Source organism: Achroia grisella, unplaced genomic scaffold, assembly GCF_030625045.1.
Source record: "Achroia grisella isolate CSIRO2021 unplaced genomic scaffold, CSIRO_AGI_Agris_v1 utg856, whole genome shotgun sequence".
Taxonomy (NCBI): Eukaryota; Metazoa; Arthropoda; class Insecta; order Lepidoptera; family Pyralidae; genus Achroia; species Achroia grisella.
In genome coordinates this window covers 1,901,182-1,928,187 of record NW_026713045.1, presented here as the reverse complement: position 1 = coordinate 1,928,187, position 27,006 = coordinate 1,901,182, and the positions used below count along the sequence as shown (strand labels likewise).

The window sequence follows — 27,006 nt, the reverse complement described above, 5'->3', positions numbered from 1 at the left end:
ATATTTTGACGCAGTTGTTAATGGATGGAATACTTTTAGAACAGATGAAAAATTTCTCTTCAAAAGTCTACTATCCATAATATGTAGGTACGATATTATTTGCGGCAAGGAACAGAATACTGTAGAAAAAAATGTGCCATGATTATACATTGTTTCTATTCCTTTATTCTGTGTTTCGCTGTACATATCAAATAAATTTTTCTCTTTATTTTTCACTCGGGCTAGATTAGCCGCATATTAAAATTAGGTGGTATTTTCAATTCTCTGATTAGTCTGGAACCACATAATTGTATTCTAAATTAAAAATAAAAAACTTTGCGGGAAATACAATGAAATTGATGCCACAGCATAAACTAAAAAATATATATTAGTATAATATAATAACTGAAAGTCCATTGGCAATAATGTTTTTTAGACATCTTTTTAATATTATTAACGTCATCTTATTAACAAAATAATATAATATAGAAAGTTTGTGAGTATGGATGGATGTTTGTTACTCTTTCACGCAAAAACTACTGAATAGATTTTTATGAATCTTTACAATAATATAGCGTAAGCTTCAGAATAATACATAGATTATATTTTATATTGAAATTTAACGTGAGTGAAAACGCGGTTTGGTGCAGATAATTTCACAGTTGCAATCGGGAACCGTACAACTTAGCTTGCATCTGCAACTCTCAAATAGTACATAGAAAATCTAAAATCTGTCATAAGTTTCATTAGACAAAATTAACCCCTGTGGAGATAATATTCAGTAATGTTCTGAATGTACTCTGTACACTTCTCTTTGTCTCTGTGAGAGAAATAATATATATTACTCTATGGGCGGAATCCATTTTCTACGTTGTTGTGACATTTTAATTTTTACTCTTCAAAGAAATATTATAACTTATATTTAAATAATAATGTTGTCCTGTTTTCAGCGATATAAAGAAAGTGATGTCTAATTGCTTGTTTTATAAATATTGAAACAGTATTGTGTTGTTCCCTTATGATAGAATACAAAATGGGTTGAATTAGTGATTGCTATCGGCATACATTCATTTTCATTTCATGATTTTCTGTTTTTCGCACACAAAGTTGACAATGGAACTGGATGTATCGCCAGTGAACGTAATGGATGGCAATATGGACTGCTCAGATAACTCGTCGGATAGTAAATACATAACTTGTAATAACAACGAGCAATCGTATTCCGTCATACGCATTCCAGAAGACGAAGGAAAATCGAGCAAGCACTCAAAAAAGCAATCTAAAAGAAGAAAAAAGAGTTCAAGTCACTCGAGACCTTTACCGAGGATTATTGTAAAACCCTTACCACCTCCTCCACCTCCTGAAAATAGAGAATGGACTGCTGCAACATCATGTATAGAGACATCCAGCAATAGACCATCCACTATGAGAGAAGTACTAGCAAGTATACCAGGCTTTTGTATAAAACCGAGAAAACGTAGTGGTAAGAAACTATCAACAGCAGCTCAATTACAACAAACTAGGGAAGGGTGCATTGACTTAGAAACTCCTGATTCAATATTAGTAAATACAAATATTAGGGCACTACTGAATAAACACACATTTTCCCTTCTCCCACCACTCTATCAATTTAAATTGGGACAGTTGTTACCAAGTGTTGATAGATTAAGTCCATCAGGAAGATTAAATTCGTCTAGTCTGAATAATGAATTCTTTGCTCGAGCATGCCTAGAATGGCAAGATTGTCTTTCTGGGGGTGAGTTTACTCCAGAAAATCAACAAAAAATGAAGACTGAAGCTGAAAGAGAGAAAAGTAAAATTGACCCTTGGAAGTTAAAACATTTTGAACCTATTTGGGGAGAAAAATCACGGAAAGAAAAATCATCAATAAATTTTAATTCTGAAAGACCATCTTTAAAAACTACAATAAAATTAAGACCCACAGCATCTATAACAAGTAGTAGTACTGTTCCTAAAATTAAAAAGAATAAATCTTCAAGCAATAGTAAGAGAATGAGATCTGTTGGTGCTGTAACAAGATCTTCAACTAAAACAGATGATGTGGTGGATGACTCTGTTACTATCAGTATAAAACCATCTGTACCACTACCAGACTTATTACCTTTAAAAATTGTAAAGAATCATAATCAGGGCTATATAGACTGCCAGGGAGAGTTTAGTTTTTCAGACTCCTCATTAGTACAAAGACAGGATGATTCTGTATCAACAACACCTGTTGATCCTCTTTTACTACCTGAGGGAGATTCAGATCGAACTGATGTAAGGCAGGAATTAAATATGACTGTGGTAAACATAGAAGAGTCTAGCACTTCCAAAGACTGTGAAGAATATAAAACAACAGATTCAGAATGTAATTTTCCTGAAACATCCAAAAGATTAAGTGAAGACAATGGAGATTATCTTATATCTTCTGCAAAAAGAATAAAATATGAAGAAGATTATGAATTGAATGGTACCAGTTTTATATCACATACTGATATAGAAGAAATACATAGACCAGACAGCAACAACTGTTCAGATACTGATGCAAATTATGCTAATGATGCCTGTTCAAATGAAGAACTTCATTTATACCCTGGTCAAGATGGCGGAGATACAAATAGTGAAGATGGTAAAGGTACACCTATGTTTGAGTATGATGAAAGAAGTGTATCCTCAATATCAAGTTTAAAAATTGAGACAAATATTAATAATATTGTAAATGAATCCATTGCAAGTGCAAGTGTACCTACCTATAAAGATCCTCCAAATGAAAGTGAATACAGTTCTGATTTGCAATGTGAACTAAAATCCTTCTCACCAATTGTAAATAATGAAGAACATATTACAGAATCAGGTTCAGAAAATAATAATGTGTTAAAAGATGAGGTAGAAACAAATGACAATATTATTCATAAAGCTGAGCAAGAACTTTCTAGTGAAACAATAGAAGTAATACAAGAAGTGGAGTGTCAGTCTTCACAACCCATAGAACAAGAAATAAAAACTGATAATCACTCTGAAAAATCGGTTGAAAAAGAAAGACCCGTGGAGAATATAATACAGAACTATTATGATGAACATTTCAAAGATGCAGAATCTTTTATATTAGAGACAGGTGGTCTCTCAATACTAACGCCACGTAAGTATTACTATTCCTTAACTAGCTGTACGTGCGTATAAACAGACACTCCAATTTTATTATATGTATTGATAATAGTATGCAGGATTTTAAAGAAATCACAAAATTTCCGAGCTTAGGTTTTGAACCTATGTCTCGGAAATTTTGTGATTCTGAACAATGGACCTTTTTTTACTGATTAAAGGTAAATCTTGATAAATAATACAACCATAATAGTAGAATGAGAAATTTTTCATAAATTTATTGGGAAAAGTCCTTATGCCACTGAGTTTCATTCTGCTAGATTATACATTAAAAATATATATTCAAAACAGTATTGTAATATCTCAGACATTGATCTTGTAGATGCTAATTTGTACTTTTATAAACTTTTGTTTTGAATTATAAAATATGATAATTGTAATATTTTCTTTATTTTGTGCGATAGTAAGTATGTTTTGTAAAAATACTGGAGTATATCTGTCACACAATAAAATTATATTATGAGTCAGGCATTTTAATATAATTTATTGTCACCATGATGACCATGAATTATTGCTTTTGAAGATTACAGTGATTTTCCTTAAAACCCTTGTACAGATAAAGTTTTTTAGTCTTGTAATAATTTTTCTATAATGCCAATATATATTGTTATATATATGCAATTTATTGGTTATTAATTAATTAATAGAAGGTAACTAACTTTCAAATTTTAAAATAAGTTATTAATTAATTAATTTCATTTCAGAGGGTGAAGATGTTAAATACACACCACATCCAAATTTAATGGAACTATCATCATATATGAGTGAAACAAGTAAGTAAATAAAAGTTGATTTAAATAAAAAATTACTACAGTGATGGGTAGTTAAAAATTATTTCAAAATAAAACACTACATATACCCTACATTTTCTAGTATTTGCTCTTTTAATTACAGATGTGACTGCTGTTGTAACTATGCCCATGACACAAAACTCTTCATTACCCATGATGGAGGTTACTAATACATCAGTGAGTGTAATTATTTATTTAAGTCTTACACCAAATGTTATTGCATCTTGTTACAAATATGTTATTTACCAAATGTTTCTGGGCCTTTCCTATCCCACATATGTATGATTGTATGTGTAGTATATGTTTGCTTTTATATAAAGTTAGTAAATTATTTAATCAAAAATGTAAAAATAAATATGTACCATATAAACAATTTTTATAATAGTATGAACTATGATTGTTATGAAAATGTGCTACAGTTACAGTAGTACTCTCGTAATAGCTTTTATAAACTACTTACATGCACACAACCTACCATCATTCATACACATCTGACATTTCACTACTCCTAATATTATTTTTGTTCAGTTATAAGCCACTTGTCCATACACAGACCTTGTTAACTTTAAGTTTATCAATGTGAATATGTATTTATATTCTGAATCCTGCAGGACAGGCTGGCCCTTGTTTGTGACAGTACAATAAATAAAAAAAATATATAATTTTACAGATTGTATCATATCCTGATGATAATATGCAGGACCCAGATAAACCAAAAAACTCCGCTGTATTATGGAAAAATGACAATGATTGGACAAACAATGAAAATGTTATGACAATGCACACATTTTCTAATGTGAACACTGATAGTTCAAAATATGTCAGTGATGATTCCAAAATGAGCATGGATGATGTAAATGTCAATGATGAAAATTGTATGTATAAAGAGGACAGGGATGCCAACTTTAATATGGAATCGTCCAACTCTTCGGAAAGTTGTCAGTCAATGAAGGAGACCAGTTTGAAGCAAGAGATAGAAGCTGTCCCCACCTTAGTATCCAGCACCACAGTTACCCATCCACCTGTTAATTCTACAACTATGACACAAAGCATAAGGCCCACAGGGAAAAAATCTAAATCAGGAAAAGAATCTAACAGGTATTTATTGTACATTGTTTTACTGACTAATTCATTATTTTCCATTCCTATGGGATTTTTTTTTAATTCTTTCTTGTTCCTTACTGAAATTGTGACTCTTGTATGCATGTTGGAATAAAAATGGGGCAGATTGCAAATTCTTGGAAGTACTAATTGAACTCCTGTGTAAATTTTAAAATATGTATAAGTATATATTATTATATATAAAATGTTAATTGGGGGACATTATACTGAATAATAGGTTTGATAAGATTCAAAACTTCAGAATCACCAGTCCATGGGGCTTGTCAATAAGAATAACAGCTGCAATTAATAGTAAATAATAATTTTATGTCTGTGTAAACATACATTTTGTGATTACTAATATATTTTATACATCTCTGCCTACAAAATATTTTAGTAGATATTATTTTATATTCATTTTATTTGGGTAAAGTAAAAATAATTATATATTAAATTATTCCAAATGATATTTGGCCTTGTTTTTTATGTGTATATTACCCAGCATCTTTGCAAATTGTAATTATGTAGATAATTACCGTCTAATCTAAAGGATTCACTCCCATGATGGTATAATAATGACAAGATGAGGTAGAAGTTTGAGATTTTTTTTTTATTCTTTTATTTGTACAGATGTGATTGTTCTTTGCAGGAGTCGGAGTTCGAATAAAGTGCCGCCCGGTGCTGTGAATCTCGAGCGTAGCTACCAGATATGCCAGGCCGTAATCCAGAACAGCCCCAACCGCGACGCGCTGCGTGGCCAGCTGCGGCCACCTCCCGCTTTGCTGTCCCGTCCCCCGCGCGCCGCCCGCGCCCCCCTCGTGCCCCACGCACCCCACGCACCTCCGCCGCCCCCAGTTCTCGTCAGGCAAATGCCAGTTTCGGTCGTGCCTCACAATGAGGTCAGTATGTACTCTTGTTCTTAGAGGATGATAATGGAATGGTGCACCCGCCTGCGTTAGCGGTTTACGCTGGCGGGGCACCAGTGGAGGATGATAAGATGAGTATGAAGTCAGATCAGTTAGCCCATCGTGACAAATTCACCGGAAATTTATCACGTTGGTTACCAGAGGGAGTTGGTTAGCAATGGGATCATTAGTCCACATTACAAACAATACCCTTGCTCCCGGTATGCACTTGTAACTTTATTTGATGAGGTAAAATAACATTTGAAGTATTATCATATGGAACCGCTTCAGCATTATTTATATAATTGGGATAAAATGGTAGTAATAAACTTGTCTTCGTCTTTTATAGTATGTAGTCTAAATCACATCCTTGATAATAAAATATCATTCTTTTACAGATAAATGAAAATAGATCTAATAATGTCGGGCAGTACATTCTCGTACAAAGAACACCTAATGTCGCGCCTCGAGCATCTAGTGCTCCACCGTCAAATCAAAATTCCAACGTTGTAAGTATCTAACAATTATTACAATGGAATTACGCACTGGCACATACTATCAAATAAATTTAATATACTTTTTAATAGTTATATATTTTTCTGTTCATTCGGAAAGAGTGAAGTTTACAAGAAGAATGATGCTATTCTAGATAAATTTATTTCTTACATATTATGTGAAAGTTGTTGTATTCACACAATACACATTAACAAGGACTATCAACATAGAAACTTATGCTAAACTTAGGCATCCATATAGATACCTGTCTAACTTGGGGAAACCAAATAAAAGCCGTTAGCAAGAAAGTATTTGCAACTTTAGGCTCACTACGAAGACTTCGCAATTTCCTGCCTATTGCTACCAAAATTGCGTTGTCTCAATCTCTTCTTCATCCGATACTTGATTACGCTGACACTTTTGGAACGAACTGCCCACATCTGTTCGAAGACTAAAATCACTGCAGAGCTTCAAATTAGGTATCAAAAACCACTATTTACGTAAGTTATCGTAATAGTACTATTACGGTCGTATGTATGTGTGATTGTATATATATTCATATATATGTATGTATATGTAAGTTTATTATATTATTTTGTATTGTATTATGTTATATGTATATTTATAACTTTCTTCCAATATAGTTACCGTTATTACACCTCTACCAGACGCAAATCTAATCACTTCTCTCCATCCTAAGGTTGCCTGGAAGAGGTCGCTTTTTAGCGATAAGGCCGCACATTTTTTTTTATCATTTTGTACATAATTGTATATGTAATTGTATTTTCTGTGAGAGGAACAATAAAGAGTTTCATTCATTCATTCCCATAGAAAGCTAAATACAACATTATCAGTCATTAGCACCTCTACATAACATATTGTCAAAGGTACTCCTGAAACACTTAATACAAAACAATAATTTCAATAATTACAGAGTGTAGCGAGATGTCGAAGCGTTGGCGCTGACGATGCATGCGTGTGTAACTTACGCGCTATGATTCTATGCAAAAAATGTGGTGCCTTTTGTCACGACGATTGTATTGGCTCAGCCGAGCTGTGCCTCACCTGCCTCATACGCTGACCCCGCCGCCGCGGGCCTGCTGCTCCTGCCGACTGTACTCTGCCCCATCAAACCATTTCCAAGCTCCTGCCACTTCAATTGACTCCTCAATATGCAACTGTAATTGACTGTTTCATAGAAATTTATTGTCGCGTGATTAATATTTTTCTAGTTTTAACTTCTAGAAATGAGTTATACATATATAGTACGTGTAGTTCAGCATATTGCTGATTATTGTAACACTTATTTTTACCAAATTTACCACTTTAGGATATTCTTTTTGTGTCTCGGTAGAGCTATAATATAATTTCAATATTTCATTTGAATGTGTAATGAGTATTGTAAGACATTACAATTGTATGAAGCCCAAAGCTACGTAACCGTCTTTGATAATTTGTTTTTGCAAATTATTGACTATAGAGAGCAGTTGTTAGGAATAGTGGTGCTATAACTTTGTGAATGGAATGCAACATCGGAAATATTAATTTATATATGTAGATGACGAATTCACCAAATTTTCTTATAGTTCGTGCTTTACCACTCGATTATTAAGACTATATCCGACTTTGAGACGGAACTTTTTGTGTAATTTTTATTACAAATTGTGTATATATTAGTTATCTTGTCCTAAGGTTTTCAAGTATTTGACAATTGTTCACACCATAACCTATCATTGAATAGTATATAATATGCAACAATACTACTTTGATATTTGCAACTTTTTTACTTCATTAAACATTATGTTTCATTGCACAATAATAATGTAGGTAATATTAGTTACTTGGATTTCTGTACGTATTTTATTTATATTTAACGAGAAAGCGTGAAACAACGTAGCGTACTAAAACTTGTTAACGTTTATTTAAAATTAAGAAGTGTAGGCTTTTTGTTAAGAGTATGCGAAAGTATAGTGTCTAAGCGATAGTTATCATATTTGCCATTATATTGACTACAAACATCATCACATTTAGTTTTATGCAATTGTTATTATTATATTAGTTACTTTTGTAACAATACATGAGTTAAATCAAACTCATCTTGAATGTTCGCAGTATATCATGCAGTAGGATGTAACCTGTGTAAGGCCACCTAACTAGTTCGAGCATGTCTATACATGACAAAAATCTTCTTGTTTTAAACAAATTAAATCAATCTTTATAGAAAACATGCCTTATTTGTTTGTATGATAATATGATTAAAATTGCTCATAGAACTTTTGTAGATACCTGAATTAATATGCTTATGCACCAAATTATTTTCCATTAACTTATGATATAAGAAGAGTATGGATGTACAGATATTTATTGACACGAGAAGGCTGAAGAATGCAACATCAGGTGGGACTGTATTAGTGGTAACTAAGGATTCTTAATAAGTATATTATAGTATAGAGAATCACTTGTTATACTTAAGTTTATCACTATGGCGTGTAGTGTACACTAATATGACGTTAAGTCATGCAATATATTTATAGTTATCTATAATATTTTTGTAAGGACCTTTTACAAATTGAAAAATAGCTTTTGCTAATTTAAGACCCCATTTTAATATTGGATTTCAAATTTACTACATTACATTATAATCTCTTTCTGATCTCTTGTTTTACGTAAACCTCGAATGCGCATTAAATCCTTTTAGGTCATATTGAGTGTAGTATATTGTATGTTGTAATAATAACAATATTACAATGGAAATAACTGATTATCAAAAAATAACAGATTACTGTATTAGGTATGTGCTATTTCTATATGGATTGTAATGCTACGCTGGCGGGACACCAGTGGAGATAGTGAATGATAGGATGAGGATCAAGTTCAGTTAGCTCATTATGGTTAATTCACTAGGTATTAACCATTGTTGGGTTTCAAGCACAACCGCGTGGAGGTCAACATGACTCTATACATTATTAGTCACTATTGCTCATCGTCATTACTAACAACCCTCTCCCTTAATAATAATACTGTAACAGCTATGCCTAGTTCGTTTTCATAGCATTGCCTTACTGCCATTTACTTACAGACACTATTATAAAAATTAAACATAGAATAGATTATATAAATTAATAAAAGTATTGCTCAGTCTGTTTGACTAACAAATATATACCTTTATAGTTATAAAATAAGAATAAAATATAACATATTATGTACGTTAAAAATGCTATATCAATAGATTCCCACGGAGTAGATTTAAATAACACAATAGTATTGACAGACATGTTCTATATTTTTGCCCAAGAGAATATTGATGATTAATTCTCAATGTTGTGTCATATAGATATTTTTAATATTATTTTCTATACAGAATTTAGTATTAGGTATTTCAAACTGATATCTAATGATGAGATCTAATGCAATAATTAAAGTAATTACAAAATAATCTGAATTACCTTTAACGTTTGTATACTTTGATAATATGGTATAGTACTTACATGATTTTTTTAACAATATATAAGCAAAGACTATATATGATATGTGGTCTAGTTACATATTGCTCCATATCCATAACTTCATTTATGTGTGTTATGCAAACATTCAATTTTTATGATTTCCGTATATTCACATGTATGTTATTTATTGGTAATTAGTTATTATAGGCACTTGAACATTTTTCTCTAATAAAATTATGTTCTAATAGTGTCTTTTTTTACCTTGATACACAAACATATTAACCATGATGACTATGCATTATCTGACAGTCGTAACAAAATAAAATAATTTTAATAAATATTGTTGAAAAGCAACCAGCTTACGTTTTCCCAAATAGCTTTTTGACAACTTTTTCAGATATTTTGGTTATTTTGTTTGGCTTTTTCAGGTATTATGGTCCTCCTGGTCATATAGACATATACTACAAGTAGACGTTTAGACGACACTGAACATTAGTCATTTTAATTCCATGTGACCCCATAGGTAGCATGCTGTGTCAACCTCCATGTGGTCCCCTTAAGATTATTGTGGTTGATTCCTGTTGAATTTGTCTCAATGGGCTAACTGATCTGATATCATATTTATCTTATATTCTCCAACGAAGGAATTTGCCGGTACATTGCTGACTGCTTCAAGTGGCAATGCGTGGAACAAATCCAGTCGGATGTACTAAGCATATAAAATTTAACTTGAGTCGTAAAAGCGGAATTGTCAATTTAATAGTCATTAAAATATACGACCAATAAAAGGAAATATTAATTACAGTTTTGACTGACTCCGGTGATGTAAGCATCGGTAACAATTCACCAAACCAAATCCGAGTGACGGTGAAACAGTCGCTACCTGCCATGTTCGATTCAAATGGATAAAAGATTTAAAATATTCAAATGTACTGAAGGAAACCTGAGTTATTCAACTATTGTGTTTTTATTTAACTTCGTTACAAAAAAATGGACAGCAGAAGAATAGAATAGAATAGAAAATCATTTATTCAAATAAACTTACACTGAAGCACTTTTGAATAGTCATTACATTTTTTTTAATCTACCGCTCGTTCGGAAAGCTGTCTCATCACAAGAAGAACGAGCAAGAAACTTGCGTGTTGCTCTTTTAAATAATTTTATTATTACTTTACATTTTTAAGTTTAAGTGTGTGAATACAAACCACCAATTAGCACTAATTCAATTAAATACTGAAATAGAAAAAACATTGAATATATAACCAACTGGTTAAACAATAAGAGGAAATCAGTCATAGTGATTAGAGCAGACTAGTCCCTACAAGCAGCACCCGTTCACGAATATGACGGATGAGCCAGCCATCACTGCGCACGACCATATTTTAGGGAGCCCAATGACCCGGCCCACCACGCCTCCACAAGTCTGGACATTTTAGTGAGCATGACTACTCAAAACACGAGACCACGTCAAAGCTACATACAATTGCCATCTGATAGTTATTGTATTCACATTTTACATAAGAATGCATGCGGCAATCAATACAAAAACCGCTACGCTTTCATATTTCTAAAATCAATCAATTAAATAAAAGAAGTAACTATAAGTTATGTTCTTATTATGTAGTCAGTGTACAAAATGTATCGTGCAATGCTGCCTTAATAGTATCATGCTATCAGCTGATTTCAGCCGTACCTTTTTGCCAATCGTTAAAAAATATTTTATTCATTTTATCCAATGACAGTCGTTTAATTTTATGACATTACAAAATTAGACCAATAACATTTCAAAAAAAGCATACGTCTATTTCACTGTCAACGTAAATGTCAATCGTTAGGGCAGTAACAAAACAATTTTTTGTTAGTTTCTCTTGTGCTGTCGTCGCCGCTGCTGTTTATAGAAAATTGTTTCTTCTCGGTTGAAGAAACGAATAGAACGCGGCGATTATGTAGATTTTCTTTCTCTATTTATACGATCTCATATCACTTAACTATATTATCATGTCGACAGTTCTTTTAGCTGTTATTGCAGTCATACTATGTGTGCTTTTTCGAATACTGAATGTTAATAGCCAGCCGCAGAAACCAATCATTTATGGAAGGGATAGAAGCTTTATTGAAAACATACTATTTATTTCTCCATTTTTAAACGAACCGTGAGTAACAATATTTGTAATTCTCAAGTTTACTAATTAGTAAATCCCAACGTTTAAATGATCAAAGCATTACACTGTTATGATGATGTCATTTCGGGCAATTAGTTGTTCATGTGTAAGACAATGTTTAAGAAATGTTTATTCTAATATATTATTATTAGATTAATTAAAAAAATATTATACATATATATTTTGCCTACAATGTGCTTTTATATATTTTAATAAAATAATTTACTGTTAATGAATTAGTCACACAAATATATCACTATCAGTTGATGACTATCAACTAATGAGGTACAGATGTCTACAGTGTAACATAGAAGTTTATTCAGTACCACATTATTATTTTATACATACAATCCAATTAGTTTATTTAAAGAATTCTACCACTCAATGAAATAAAACAATACAGATCATACTTATATTATAAACATCTAGCATTCACCCATTAAAAATTGGATATTGGCACAAATTTTTAAATTCCCTATAAGAGGAAATGTCTAGTTTAGCAAGTGTGAAGCTGTGGCATTCAGCTATTAGTTAATACATAAAAAAAAAAATCAAAGTGCCAACTGATATAGAATATAATTGCTCATTTTCTTTTGTTTAATAATGATGCTAAATATGTTCTACTATACAGACAATAAAATTCACATTACTTATTTTTATGTCAACAGCTTATCTTTATATTTCACAAAGAGACATTACTTACTTGATTTTCCAAAAAAATCTTGCATCTAGTTACAGAGTACAGTTTTCTGTCCTTACTATCTTCTCTAGCTTATTTAAATGTTATATTATATACTACTATACTTATAGTTAGATGTTTTTAATAAGAATAATAAAAGAATAAGTAATAATGATAATTACTAAAAAATATGTTGTCTCTAAATGCATAATTTTGTTCTTCCCTGTGAGTTTTAGATTCCAGAAAATAACTTGAATATGTATAGGGTATCATGTATAGTATGTGACTTGCTGTAAGATTATTATATTCATCTAATGATTTAAAATATTTTGAATGAAATCATGAACTAGCTACTTTATTATTCATATATTAGTGTATATTACTTGGAAGGATTATGGTATACTGCAAATTGGATGGTAAAAATGAGAGTGAACCGTCAGTTTCAATTTACAGCTACATACCAACTCGACTATGGGGCTTTAGCGGCCATGTGCAGACTATTCTCCACAGTTTGATTGGCCGTGTCCGTTGTCCGTGGCCTATAGGAGGAAGAGTGAACCTAGTTTTACCTGATAGGTCAACACTGACATATGATCTGTATGAGCCTGTTGGATCTGAACATGAAGGTATATTAACTATACTAATTATACAATGTATAAGTACACCAGCATACTAAATGTAGAAAAAACTTCTGTCATTGTAGTGCCATGAACACATTATCAAAATCGTGCGAAAGTCATTAATGCACTTAAAGATATAGTTTAGATGATCCTTAAAGTTCCTTGTAAATTACTAAAAACCAACTAACCCAGAACTTTGTCGAATTTAACTTTTATTCATAAATTAAAATTATATTTCTAAAATAAAAGTAACTAAAGTTACTCCTTATAAAATTTACTATCTGAGAGGAAAGTCCCATTAAATTCACAGATTTAAGCCAGCCATTTCAGAGATTAACAAGAACAAACTTCTAATAGGCAAGTAAAACTAATAATTGGTAACCATATAGATAATTTATACCAAATACCTATAGCGGCGTCATACCATTATCATGGGAGGATCATGCTGTATCTCAGGTTTCATGATCCTCTGTGCTAAAAATCATCTCAATTATAAAACTTCATTACAATCTTTTTAGCCATTTTTTCATTATTAAATAGCTATAGCCCTTCTGTTTTACTATAAAAAAATATTCTATTAAACAGATTTTCCTACCATTGAATATTTATTATATTACGCATATATATTTTTACGATAATTGGAAAATATAGTCACAAATTTCTGCTTTCCTTGGTGGTTCAAAATATTATTATCTTAACCACATACCTACTACACCTTTCACCAGACGTATTTGATCTCGTTGAATCGAGTAAAATCTTACAGTGTCCCGTTAAATGCATATTTACAAAATTACGTAAGTTGATTTATAATACTGATTACAATCAAGAGGCGAATCCACCTCGCACAGTAAAATGGTATCTTTGAACAATTTAAACATTGTAGATATTGTGTAGGTACATAATGTCTTTTTTCTAGTATTTGAGATAGTCACTCCTATCAGATATATTGTCTACAGCATTATCTTGTATTTGCTTTGCTTTTTGTATTTGCTATTAATGTTAGCCGCAGTGTGTTACTTTCTTCCGATTGTACATACATATATTATTCCTCCGTTCTGCCCTACTCACAATTAATACATTTCTGATAAGCAGCACCTTCGCGGTCAATGAGTTCTGTAGTCAAACGTAACCATTGCATTTCGTCATGACTGACTACGCTAAGGTTAAAAACACAAAGGGACAAAAATATTAATATAATTCACTGTTTGTTTTGTAACATTACGTCACGTAAATTAAAGTAGTCTCACTAGAGATCTACTAGAGATTCTGATAATACGTGTCATTGATACGATAATACGATCCAATGTGATTTCAAATGCCGCGATACCTGCGATTACACGATCAAATATAAGACTAATAAAATTCGTCCAAGTAATAACCTGGAAATTAATGCATACAAATTTCCGCTGTGAGCTAGGTACAATGCAAGTGCATGCATGCGCAATTACTGTTAAAAATTACCGGCTGCTGGCAATTTCGTTCTTATCAACATTCATCAAATAGTTGGTTTAAATACCTGATGCGCGATTCAATGTTTTGATTACCAGGAATTTTATTGTATAATATATGTTAAAGTATATGAGGTACCTATATTAATTTATGAATGAGAAATACAGGGGGATACCTGACAGATATCCGACTAGATTTAATAGATTGATAAGTTGGTATAGACATTATTATATGTGATAGTAAAATACACTATAAGGGTATAAGAGAAATACTAGTAAATTACTTTAATCATTTACTGTGAATTACGAGCTACCAGGCTATGAAAACTAGAAGTGCATATAGTAAGCGTACTTTTGTACATGATAGATTTACAGGATATACTCTCACAAAGTGAAGACTATCCTTATTATTTAATTTGTAGAATGGAGTATGTGTAACGTTTATTTCACTTGGTTTTTACATGTTTAATATTTTTACAGATGATGTGACGGTGGCAATCTGTCCGGGTATCGGCAACACGTCTGAAAGTGTGTACATCCGTACATACGTGCATTATTCACAATGTCATGGCTATAGATGCGCGGTATTGAATCATATCGGGGCTCTGAACAGCGTGCCGGTAACTGGGACTAGGATATTCTCGTATGGTGAGTCATTTTCATAGTACTCATAACTACGAATTGAATCAACGAACTTGCACACCGTGCTTAGCGTACAAATAATATGGACAGAGTTTTGTTTTCATCATGTATACCACTATATTATACATCTATATAATTACTCATTAAACATACATAAATCATCTAGACCAAGATAGTTTTTTTTAATTATGATAATGGAATTGTGCACCCGTTAACGAGTTATGCTGGTGGGATACCAGTGGAAGATGATAAGATGAGCACGAGGTCAGGTCAGTTAGCCCATCGTAACAAATTCACCAAGAATATATGACGATGGTTTCTAGGAGGTCAACCTAACATGGTACATTGCTAACAACAAGGTCATCAGTCCACATTATTGCCTTTCCCCCTACCGAGGTAGAGTTTCTAAAATGTCGTTGCCCTGGGACCTCAGTCTCACCTATATCCGTCGCCAAGTAGCTTATTTGTATGCCATGGTTGAAGGGTAAAGCAGTTAAATTATAGGATAAGAAGCAATAGCGTTAGTAGTTGCTGAAATATACGGAATTACTGATAGAGAGACGAATGATAAGTATGACTTTAAATCTGTCCAGAATATTTTTCAAAGTAAGGCGTAAGATTTGTGTAATAAAGAAATACAGAGAAATAGTGAACTCTTTTTTAAGTCGGTTAAAATTGCTATATAAGGTGTGTGAAAATGCCAAGTGCGCGCACAGCGCGACCTTACTCCACAAATCAATATGTACTGTGGTTGCATTCAGTTTCTGTTATAGCAAACATTATTTGTAGACTGACATAAAACTAAACCTGTTTTTAATTATTATTACACACATGGATTACACATGTTAATGTAGTAATGCTGTAATTGCAACAACATGCAATAATCGTGAACGATAATAATAACATTTGAAATGCCTATAGATTATTTTGTTCGTTTATACATTTATTTTTAAGTTTCTAATACCATATAATTTAGGATAAATATCATCAAATTTTTTAACTTTATTGTGTAACTGTACGTTAAACAAAGTGACGGCCTATCTGATGTAAGGTGGTGACAGTCGCATATTATACATATACTAGAAGAGCATCACATCATGTGATGCTCGTGTTACACTGCATGAATCCCCCTCCGGTCGATCCCTACTTCAATTTAAACGGGAATCGAAATTACGACGGCCTGAGTCGAGGTTCGAACCCGTATTGGTGCCCTCACTTGCCCGGACTAAAGTTGTACCCATACGTCAGACGGGAGTTAGTCTTCAGCAGTCTATAAGTTCTCTCGCGGGTTGGAGTGCCATCTGCATTCGTTCCCTATCGTACAGTGAAACTGTAAAAGTTGCCGCAGTATTACAGTTAGTAGTAGTCCAAAAAAAATACAGCATGCGTTGCGATTCTTGTGTACTGATTTGTCATGCCCTCGTACCTACCCCGTGATTTTAATATATATTATATTGATGCCAATGCAATTCATTCATATTTGTACTTAGTTGAAATGTAAATCTACCCACGCAATTGCAACATTTTAATTTTTACTATTTGTCACTGGAAGAAAGTAGTACCTATCTATGATATAGGCTCGGCCTAGTATAGATACTACTGGTAAATTCTATATATGATGCATATATAACAAAAATGTAATAGTTTATAGAATAGAATAGAAAATCATTTATTCAAATAAACTTAATTTAAGCACTTTTGAATAGTCAACATTTTTTTTTAATCTACCGCTTATTCTTAAAGCTGTCTCATCACATGAAGAATAAGCAAGAAACTTGTGTGTTGCTCTTTTAAACAATCCTTGTTAGTTCACATTTTACAAGTCGAAACGTGTGAATACAATAGTTTGTATTCACCAACCAGGCCTAATTTATTTAGGCTCAAATATAAAAACACAATAAGATTAAATCAATCGTAGTGATAAGAGCTGACCAGTCCCTATAAGCAGCACTCGTTCACGAGTATGACGGATGAGCCAGCCATTACTGCGCTCGACCATATTTTAGGGAGCCCAATAATCCGGCCCACCACGCCGCCACATGTCTGGACATTTTAGTGAACATGACTGCTCATTCCACTCGGTCACGTCACAGCTACCATATAAGAAGTATAACTAACTGTAACTACTTAAATTGGTGTCAATAAATATATTATTATTAATATCATATCGGTACACAGTTCAAAAAGCTGTTTGACAGTAGAAAATAACACAGACTTACTCCCTTTGCGCTGAAAAGCGTTCATACAAATATGTTCAAAATATTTTGCGAAGACATCATGTTCGCAAATTATCAACACCCAATGAAGTCATATTTATTTATGTTCGGAAAACTGAATAAAACATGACTGATCTATACAATACCATTTTACATAATAGTTTAGAAGTTCCATGCAAATTAGTGACCATTTGTGTATTGTATTAGTTAGATTGTTATGTATTCTATGATTGTATTGAATTGTCATCAATGAACGCTAATTATTACAGTATTCTAATTTACTACTGCAGCTGTATACCTCCATAAATTCATATAAACAATGTAATGATCAAAATTTTAAGAACGGCAGTGACCTGCATAAATTGTTTTGCTTTCAAGACTAATTATGGGTATAGGTCTTTCTTAGAAAAATGGTATATATGCGTAGAAACAAAGCAGAATTTGTTCGCTACGCTGAAACGAATGTTAATACAACTGAATATTGAGTAGTGAATTTATTATATTCTATACTAGCAACCCGCCTCGACTTTGCACGGGCCCTATATTTTTGGTATCCTAGTGAGTTAAACTTAAAAGACATATGTTTTCGGGGATTTTAAAGGAGAACAATTTCGTCATATATACATATATTTGCGTAACTTGAATAGTTTACGTAGTGGAAGTACTCAAATTGAACATTTAAACCACATTTTATATTACTACTCCGCTCCTATTAGTCGTAGTGTGTGGTACTATAGCCCTTGGGAATTATATACCTTTCTAACAGTAAAAGAATTTAAAAATCGAATTAGCAGAACTGGAGAATACCCTGAAAAAACAAACTTACAATCTTTACCTCATCATAATTTTAGTATAGATAACATAGTGCGCGCATCCGCTTACAGATGGACTGTACCTACTAAGATTTTTTTGCAGTGCCATCTAGTAACTTTAATATTATGGTGCTTTATTTTGCTACTGTAATTACATACTTACTTGTTATACGTATAGGATGTAGAGCTACGTAATAATTGCATAATTACGAACATCCTCGTTTCGATTCAATATACCTAATAATGTTGTAAAACTACCTATGCCTTATTATTAGCAATTATAAGAAAAGCAGCCTATCATGGTTACTAGTCACTTAGTTGACCAATATTACATAATATATATATATATGGAATGAGGAGTCTATGTAGGTCTAAAGTTACGAACGTTAGACCTACATACAACCTTATTAGGTATGTGGAAAGAACACTCTAGTGCATTAAGTTGCAAATGAAATTTCTAGTGTATGTGTGTAAAAACAGATGAGACCCACCATTTTATACAAATTCAATTTCGCTGTTGAATCTATATAGACCAGCATCTTTACGACAGCGTAATTATTATACATATATTTATTGTATAAGACGCGCTTTTCATTGTATGTTTTTGCATTTCAGGGCATACAGATGATTACAACTATATGATTGAGAGTTTATTGGAGAGATATCCCCTCACAAAAATAATACTCGTCGGATTTAGCCTTGGCGGTAATTTGGTTACGAAGTACTTAGGCGAAGACAGGAAGAGGCCTTCTAACATAATAGGGGGAATTTCAATATGTCAGGGATATAACGCAATTGAGTAAGTATTTAAAGGTCACTAAATAAATCATTTGTGTTTTGTATTAAACACGTACATTGTAAATAAACATTACGAACCACTGTTCAAATCCATACCTTTTTATCTTTTCTGTAATATAATAGTGTTTAAACATGGATGTGGACATGAAAAACGATGCACGAATAAAGATATAAAATATTACTATAATACACGTTTAAAACAACCAAGCATTCAAGTAGTATATCAAGGAATATCGAACGTTTGCTTAGCTTTTCTAGCTGCACTTTCGAATGAATAGAAAATTCCATCAGCAGTATGCAAAAGAACTTCCCCATGTCACCCGAGGTTGAAATTTAGCGTATAGTGTGTATTACATTTTCACTGAATAAATAAATAAATAAAAAGAGACAAAAACTGAACTGTCTATTGAAGTCGCCTGATATTCCCTATACCAAGTACTTTACGATGTATCCTTGTCAGTGTTTTTCTGACTCTTAGAAAACAATATTTTTACCTACTGTACTTTACTGTACGGGTACAAGTTATATTTTTGTAAGTATAATGGGTAAAGTTTTATGAATCACCTATTGTTGATGCTATCAGCGATCTAATAGCTGATAGTATACAAAAGATTATTCCTCATAATAAGTATTCATATGACTCATTTCTAGTTGATTGTTATGTATGATTATCTAAAAAAAAATAATCGTTTAATACGGGTGATATAATTTCTTCGGAGTCATCGTAATAGTGTCCATATATTTTGTTATAATCTCTTACCATCAGGCGGTCCCTATCCATCCCTCTTTGACATTTTAGTAATGATAACAGAGTCAATATTAGTATCAATAAAAAAAGTGTTCATAGAACTACGTAAGATGCATACTGCTCGAACTTTAGTTACCTAGATGCCTATATAACGACATTTCAATGACGTCATCTAGTAGGTATATGATATCATCATAGCGATCAAGGTTAAATGACATTTAACACTTATAGTGCAACAAATGTAGAACGGATTAGCAGTAAAATTGTATTTTTTTTTTTCACAAAAAACAATAATAGTAGTACTTAACATACTTATCCACAAAGTGAAACCTGTTACCTAACTAATCTAGACCGGAATTTAGATAGAATCATTCGATGATTCTGTTTGCCGAAGATATCGCATAACAAATACATTAAAATTATTTTTTAGAATTTCAGTAATTGCAAATTAGACTACATCTTGTTAAACTCAACATCACTAGAATTGTTACATGTATTGTAATTCCAATTAAACCTAACAGGAAAATGTGTTTCGATAATATTAATATTGATTTATAACATTCGTCGACTATATAAGTGTTATAAATGATACATTTTCACATATGACATATTTAAAACGTTCACACGACAAATAGTAGAGGTGAACACCTGGCCATTTTCTGCTTCTTTCATTTGAAGGATTCAATTACATAGCCACTAAGCTATTTAGCGAAGTTGGTAGACTGTAAAAACTCGCTTGCGTATCTCTCAATGCCACTTACATATTTCTATTCAATCATCTTGCTTTGTAAGCTTGTGTTTCGGTTGTAGGATGTCATTAGGCAATGAAATTACTGGATAATTACGGGGGTCGCATAGTAAAATGATGTCCGTAGTGCTGTTCATGTATATACAGTTACGGTTTACTACCAGGTAGCACGTCAGTTGTTGCTTATTGGTTGTGACCATCACATGCACTATTAGCACTTGCAGTACTATCTTGTATCACAGATCGTGGAACTGTGCCTTAACTATATTTATATATTACTAAATTAAAAATGGCATCAAAGTACATAATTAAATACTGTGATCGAATACGTACTCTGGGTTGATTACCTTGCTTCGTATTTGCAAAGCTCATAACAAAGTATTATAAAACATAACCCGTTAATCGCGTTTTGTGCTACCACCGGTTCGAAACCTATAAGGGTATCTATATCTTACATACGAGCGAGGTGTGTTTGTTTCCATTAGATACAAAAATAGTATGTTTTATTAGAAACTCGTATGTATCCTCGGAGTGCAAGTTCTACTCGTATCGTCAGATTTGTGGTTGCCTATCTAAGTAAGTTAGTAAGTATCTAAGTAAATTTTATTTTCAGTACAATGGTGTATCTTTTACAATGGCAGAATTTCCGTCGTTTCTACTTATACATAATGACAGATAACCACCGAAATATTATAACACGTCATAAAAGGATGCTATTAAGTCCCGAAATGAAGAGCAGGCACTCTCTGGACGAGAAAATGATCGTATCTGCGGGTACTCTGCCAGATCTCGACGAGGCCTATTCAAGGTAATCTTACTAATCGTATATAGCTATAATAAAATTATAAACATGTCAACCGTTTTTATATAAAGATAAAAACAAACCGTTTTTGGATTTATGTAACCGAGAGACGAAATACTTATCATGTTTGTTTTTTTATATATATGTATATTACTTTTCGCACATTTACTCAATGCCGGACTAGCTTAATAGCAGGGGTGGCACATGCTACGCTTGTCGGTGCGCGGAGGGCACCGACATACATCTAAAAAAATAATAACTAAAGTTTGTTACGAATTAAAAAAACTACAGGCTCCGTGCTTTCTTAATCCAGCGCTGCATTTTGTGATTGTTTCATTCCAATCAATTTATAAACAAAAAACTTAAGAGTTAATCTATTGACGTATGAAGTTACAGGCATAGACAGTAATAAATATAAGTAGGTAAATTATTTAATGTTTCTTAATTAATCACTTTTAAATGGTTGAACAGATTTGAAGTGTAGCCAAAGGTGTCAAACTGAATTTTGCAGACAGACACATACCTATTATAATTTAGAATGTTTAGGCGGACCAGATTAAAATAAAAAATGTAATCAATTATTTATTTATTTAATTATACAGTATATAATTGTTAAAAACATATCAAAGTTATAAAGATCGCGGCCATATTAATACAGGTCGGGGGCCGGATGCGGTCCGCCGGCCGTACCTTTGACATGACTGATGTAGACTGCCGGGAAGACGTAATAGAATATTCATGTGGGTTTACTCACGATACGTGATTTCATAGTTACCAACTTGTGGACATTAGTAGGTGAAAATTAATGTATACGAATTATGACATACCTATTTTACGCAATGGTGAATATGTTGATTCGAAGCGCAAAAATATATCGTGAGTTGCCTAACGTGAATAGCTATAAAGAACTAATTAATGATACAGTGACCTCTGGTCCGTTAATCAGAGGTCTCTTCAGTACCTAGTAGACAAGTACCTATGATAATAAGATGCACAAACAACATGCGTAAAGTGTCTAGGCTCTAGAATTTATTCTAGAATAATCATTCATTGAAATATAATCTGCAATTACTTCGAATCTGTATCTGTAAACCTTATCAAACATAACAATTTTTGACGAATTTTTTAAATTTTATGTCTCACAACAGATCCTTGAATTTTTTTTAAATTGGATCACATCAATTTACCAGGAATACTCTGAATTCAAATCATTGATTCAAACCATTTTGTATCTACTGTTCTTTTGAAGAAGTAATTAACACTATACCTAACATATATAGCTGATAATAATGTCAGTTATTTTACATTGAACACGAAATATGCAGTTAATATTTGCTAGTGTATCGAAAGTGTAATTCATTGAATATTATTAGATTGCCCTATTTTACACTTTCTAGTTCCGATTCAATGACATTTCATTGGATCGGAATTTATTTTCATAATACTACGACCTCGTGGATCTAGCAGTTTAGTACACCGCTTTCCTTCTGATGATTGCGGATTCGATTCGTCACACGATGAAACATACGAGTATATGTTTTCTATATAATTATTATATACTTACACAAGAAATAAGCTCTAAAACAAATAAATAAAATAAACAATCTCTCTACCTATAAAGCTAGGGACTACATGGCGCTGTCTGGATTGTCAAAACAAATTGTAATAATGACGTATATTGCGTTTTGAGGAGCACACGAGACCAGAGTTAGGCAAAATGATCTTTGACTAGTCTGACCATATATTTAAAACGTCATTATATTGTGTTGCAGAAGAATACATGGATTCGAGACTGTGGCAGATCTTTATAAATGGAGTTCGTGCGCTTTTTACCTAGATAAAATAAAAACACCAATGATATTTATAAATGCTCGTGATGACCCCATTGTTCCTGAACCTCTTCTGCCCATTATTAGAGAATTTGTCAGTAAGTATTATTTTTACCTCTCGACAAAAAAAAAGAGGTGTTTTATATTCTGTAATAAGACTGATTTTTTTTTTCTATGTCATCTAGCTTCTAAAATAATACATGATTGAGATGGTTAATAGCTAAATTATGTTAATGCTGTTAAAAAGTAACAAAAAAAGCAAACATACATATTCATATTTATAATATGAAAGTGTGTAATGTGTAGGTAATATTAATAATATTTTGTATGTAGCAGAATAGATATAACACGTACTGCTCCGGTTAATCAGTATGTAAGCGCTTTTAGCCATGACTTGGAATTTCAACAACAGCAGTTTACGGAATTTATCCTTTCTATGACGCCATTATTTTGTTATATATTGTCCTTCTCTTCATGCCCTGTTGATTTTCCTCCTAATCTGAGATGCGCCTTAGACTTTAGATATACACTTTTCTTTAATCTTTCTTTCTCTTGAAACCATCTACTAGGTACTTTATTTATTTTGATTTCTTCGCTATACATAACGCATTTCAAAGGTAACATACACTAATTGAGAAAGTTTGTCAGTTTGTTATCTCTTCGCGTCTAAACAATTGAAATAATATACCATCACGACCGTTATCCTAAATAAGGTAGTCAGAGGTATTATCTGTCGATATTGTAAACGTAACGTGTCCAGGCGTGAGCCTACCGCCATCTATAGGATTCATGTGCTGTGTTACCAATGTCTCCGTCATCGTAGAGTTAATCAGCAATATAAAGGCAGTTTTTTGACGTTAGATTGATTTGAACTCGCAACCTTTATAGACGATGTCGAGCAGCAAACCTCTAGGACGTTCTAGGGCGCTCTGTCAATTCAAATAGTACAATTTCTGATAACAATTTATTGAGGGTTGAGAGAAACAAGCTATTTATTATCCGGGTCATCAATGTCAGTCACACGGATGCAGTTGCCAGTAAAAAGTAGAATGTATACAATTCCACTATTTAGTTGTCAATATATCTAGTATATTGTGGGTTATCTAGTTTATCACTTTTATGCAATAAAAATATTATAGTCATTTATATTATAATGCTACTTAGGTTATTTTATATCTATAAGTTGTATAAATATGAATCATGTTACAATTTTAATTATAATTACGAATGTATTTATTTTCTGATATGTAGAACTATCCATATATTACAGGTTCACATGATAAAGCAATGTACCTGGAACTGGCACATGGTGGTCATTTGGGATTCTATGAGGGTGGTTTAATATATGCCAACCCAGTTAACTGGCTGGACCGCGCCCTAATCGGTCTCACAGGAGGTATGGTGATGGCACACAACAAATGTTCGCCTAAAGATGTAGCGATAGCCAACGACTGCGCCGTCTCTGATGATGAACCGGATCTAATCAAATCTGCTACAATAGTATATCGCGATCCTCTAGAAAAACAACAACAGGCATACTAATTTTTGCAGCTCGAATAATAATTATAAAGACTAGCGTTGACGATAGACCCTAATGGACGATGGCTGATGGTGTTCAAAGTGAGTGCTCAAAAGCGATTCTATATTTTTTTTACCGTCATCGTTTTGTTGGTAAAAAAATCTATTCTTAAGTTTCGAAAGTGTAAAATTCCAATAAAATAAATCTGCAGGTGTAGAATAAATTATACCCCATTAAACATCAAAATTGGACTAATCTATGTAATGCGTGGGGTATCCATCTGGTCATCATCTATTTGGACATATTGTCAATACTAGACATAAGGGCTTTAAGGCTAAGGCCCCAAGAATAAAGAATTTATAATGGTTATACAGATTGCGTGCAGAAAGTACCGAAATGCTTTTAGTTTTTTTTATAGCGACTGATTATCGCGGGTTATTTTTGTGGTGCAATAAGTACTCAATAAATAATATTTTGTGCATGATATAAATTTCCCATTGAAACGGCAACTTTTTGCACGCTACCTGCATTATTTTTATACGCTGTAGTTTAGTGTTGAGTATTTAGTAAGGAGGAACCGACTGTTTGTCTCATTACTTGAAGATAAATGCAGTGTTTTTTAAAAATATACTAAAACCAGTGAAGCTTCTACTAAAGTTTTCGGGAGTTATTGCATTATCAAATATATCTATATAGTTGACAGTGTAATACTACTCCTTCGTCCAGCTATAAACTAATCAATTATAACGTAGTTACCAGTCTGTACAAATATGGAGACAAGCGGCGAAACTAAACGGATGATTTGTATATTTATTATGCATAATAAATAGCACAAGAGCTTCGGCAAATTTTATACGTTCCTATATTCCATTTTGTTGAATGATGTGTGATAATATAGTTGATTTCGAATATTCTAATAAGTCAAGAAAATGCTGATTTTCTTATGTAAGACATATAACGGCAATATTTGTATAAGCATTTTCACATAAAAAAAAATATAAAAAATGTGAAAATTCGATGTAGCACAAACAGCGCGACATTTAGTATATAATATGTTGTAGGGCTTGTACAGAAATGATTTTAATATCTATCGGTTTGCCTATATTCCATTAGACTGTTGATATTTGAGATAATTCCAATATTTTGTAAATTACGAATGATATTATTATAATTTAGATTGTGATGTACATGAGCAGTATTTTTGTATGAACCAAAATATTGAAAACGGGGAGTTACATCAAATAATACAAGTACCGACTGTAATAGCGCTATGTACAATGTATACAGTAGAATAACTTACACTTCATAACGAGGTACAGTCGAAACCACCAATTGCAGGAACTTCTTGTAGATTCTTTGTGATGTAGACTAGCCTTGGGATTTACATCATTAAAGGAATCTCTGAGATTATATTTAGAATGTTAAATATACTGAGCATATTTTATCATATTAGATCCACTTTTAATATCATTGTAATGTTTTACAATAGCAGTAATCTATTAGTTGATAATTTATATATCTAACCAATCTTTATTACTTCAAAATGTGTATAGAATCCTATGGATTTAATAATATAATAATCCATATCATAATGATGTTACAAGTTAAATAGTATTATTATACTCCATTTAATGTATTTTTATGATCTAACAGAATTCATATTTAGTTGTTTAGTTATTTTAAAGTGATTATTAACATTTTGCAACATACTTTAAGTTCTTTAGAGAACACTGCTACTGACTACTGAAGATACATTATATCAAAGGCTGTTTCTAGCTTTGGAAAGAGAAATAACTGCCCATTATAATATTGGCAGACATTGAAATATTCAATAATGGAAAACATTACAAAGGAATTTATGGATCTATATGTACGAGTGTTTGAAATGCTATAGCTTTAGTAGTGAGCTAGCTTGTTTATTCCGATAAAAATATATAATATGTCACGCGCATAAACTCAATACATAATTTGAATAATTAAGAAAGGTACTACATATGAATGTGGATGGTTACAAAGGATAGAGGATGACCGAAAAAGAGATGGATGGACTGTGTGAACGATATTATGGCAAGAAAGGTAGTAAATAACATGGATGAATTAA

The 27,006-nt window shown here is 32.4% G+C and overlaps 2 protein-coding genes across 2 annotated transcripts; both read left to right on the top strand.

Moving 5' to 3' along the window:
* The first annotated feature begins 837 nt into the window (after positions 1-837).
* LOC131852666 (putative Polycomb group protein ASXL3) lies at positions 838-10,129 on the top strand. The gene is made up of 7 exons (XM_059203376.1): positions 838-3,121; positions 3,849-3,917; positions 4,039-4,112; positions 4,606-5,033; positions 5,686-5,935; positions 6,340-6,450; positions 7,371-10,129. Exons 1-7 carry the CDS (start codon positions 1,060-1,062, stop codon positions 7,515-7,517), a joined length of 3,141 nt encoding a protein of 1,046 aa, XP_059059359.1. The 5' UTR covers positions 838-1,059; the 3' UTR covers positions 7,518-10,129.
* Positions 10,130-11,731: 1,602 nt separating this feature from the next.
* LOC131852713 (abhydrolase domain-containing protein 2) lies at positions 11,732-26,876 on the top strand. The gene is made up of 7 exons (XM_059203439.1): positions 11,732-12,035; positions 13,177-13,349; positions 15,272-15,439; positions 19,077-19,260; positions 21,369-21,563; positions 23,330-23,484; positions 24,657-26,876. The coding sequence occupies exons 1-7, from the start codon at positions 11,881-11,883 to the stop codon at positions 24,926-24,928; spliced, it is 1,302 nt and encodes a 433-aa protein (XP_059059422.1). The 5' UTR covers positions 11,732-11,880; the 3' UTR covers positions 24,929-26,876.
* The last annotated feature ends 130 nt before the right edge of the window (positions 26,877-27,006 follow it).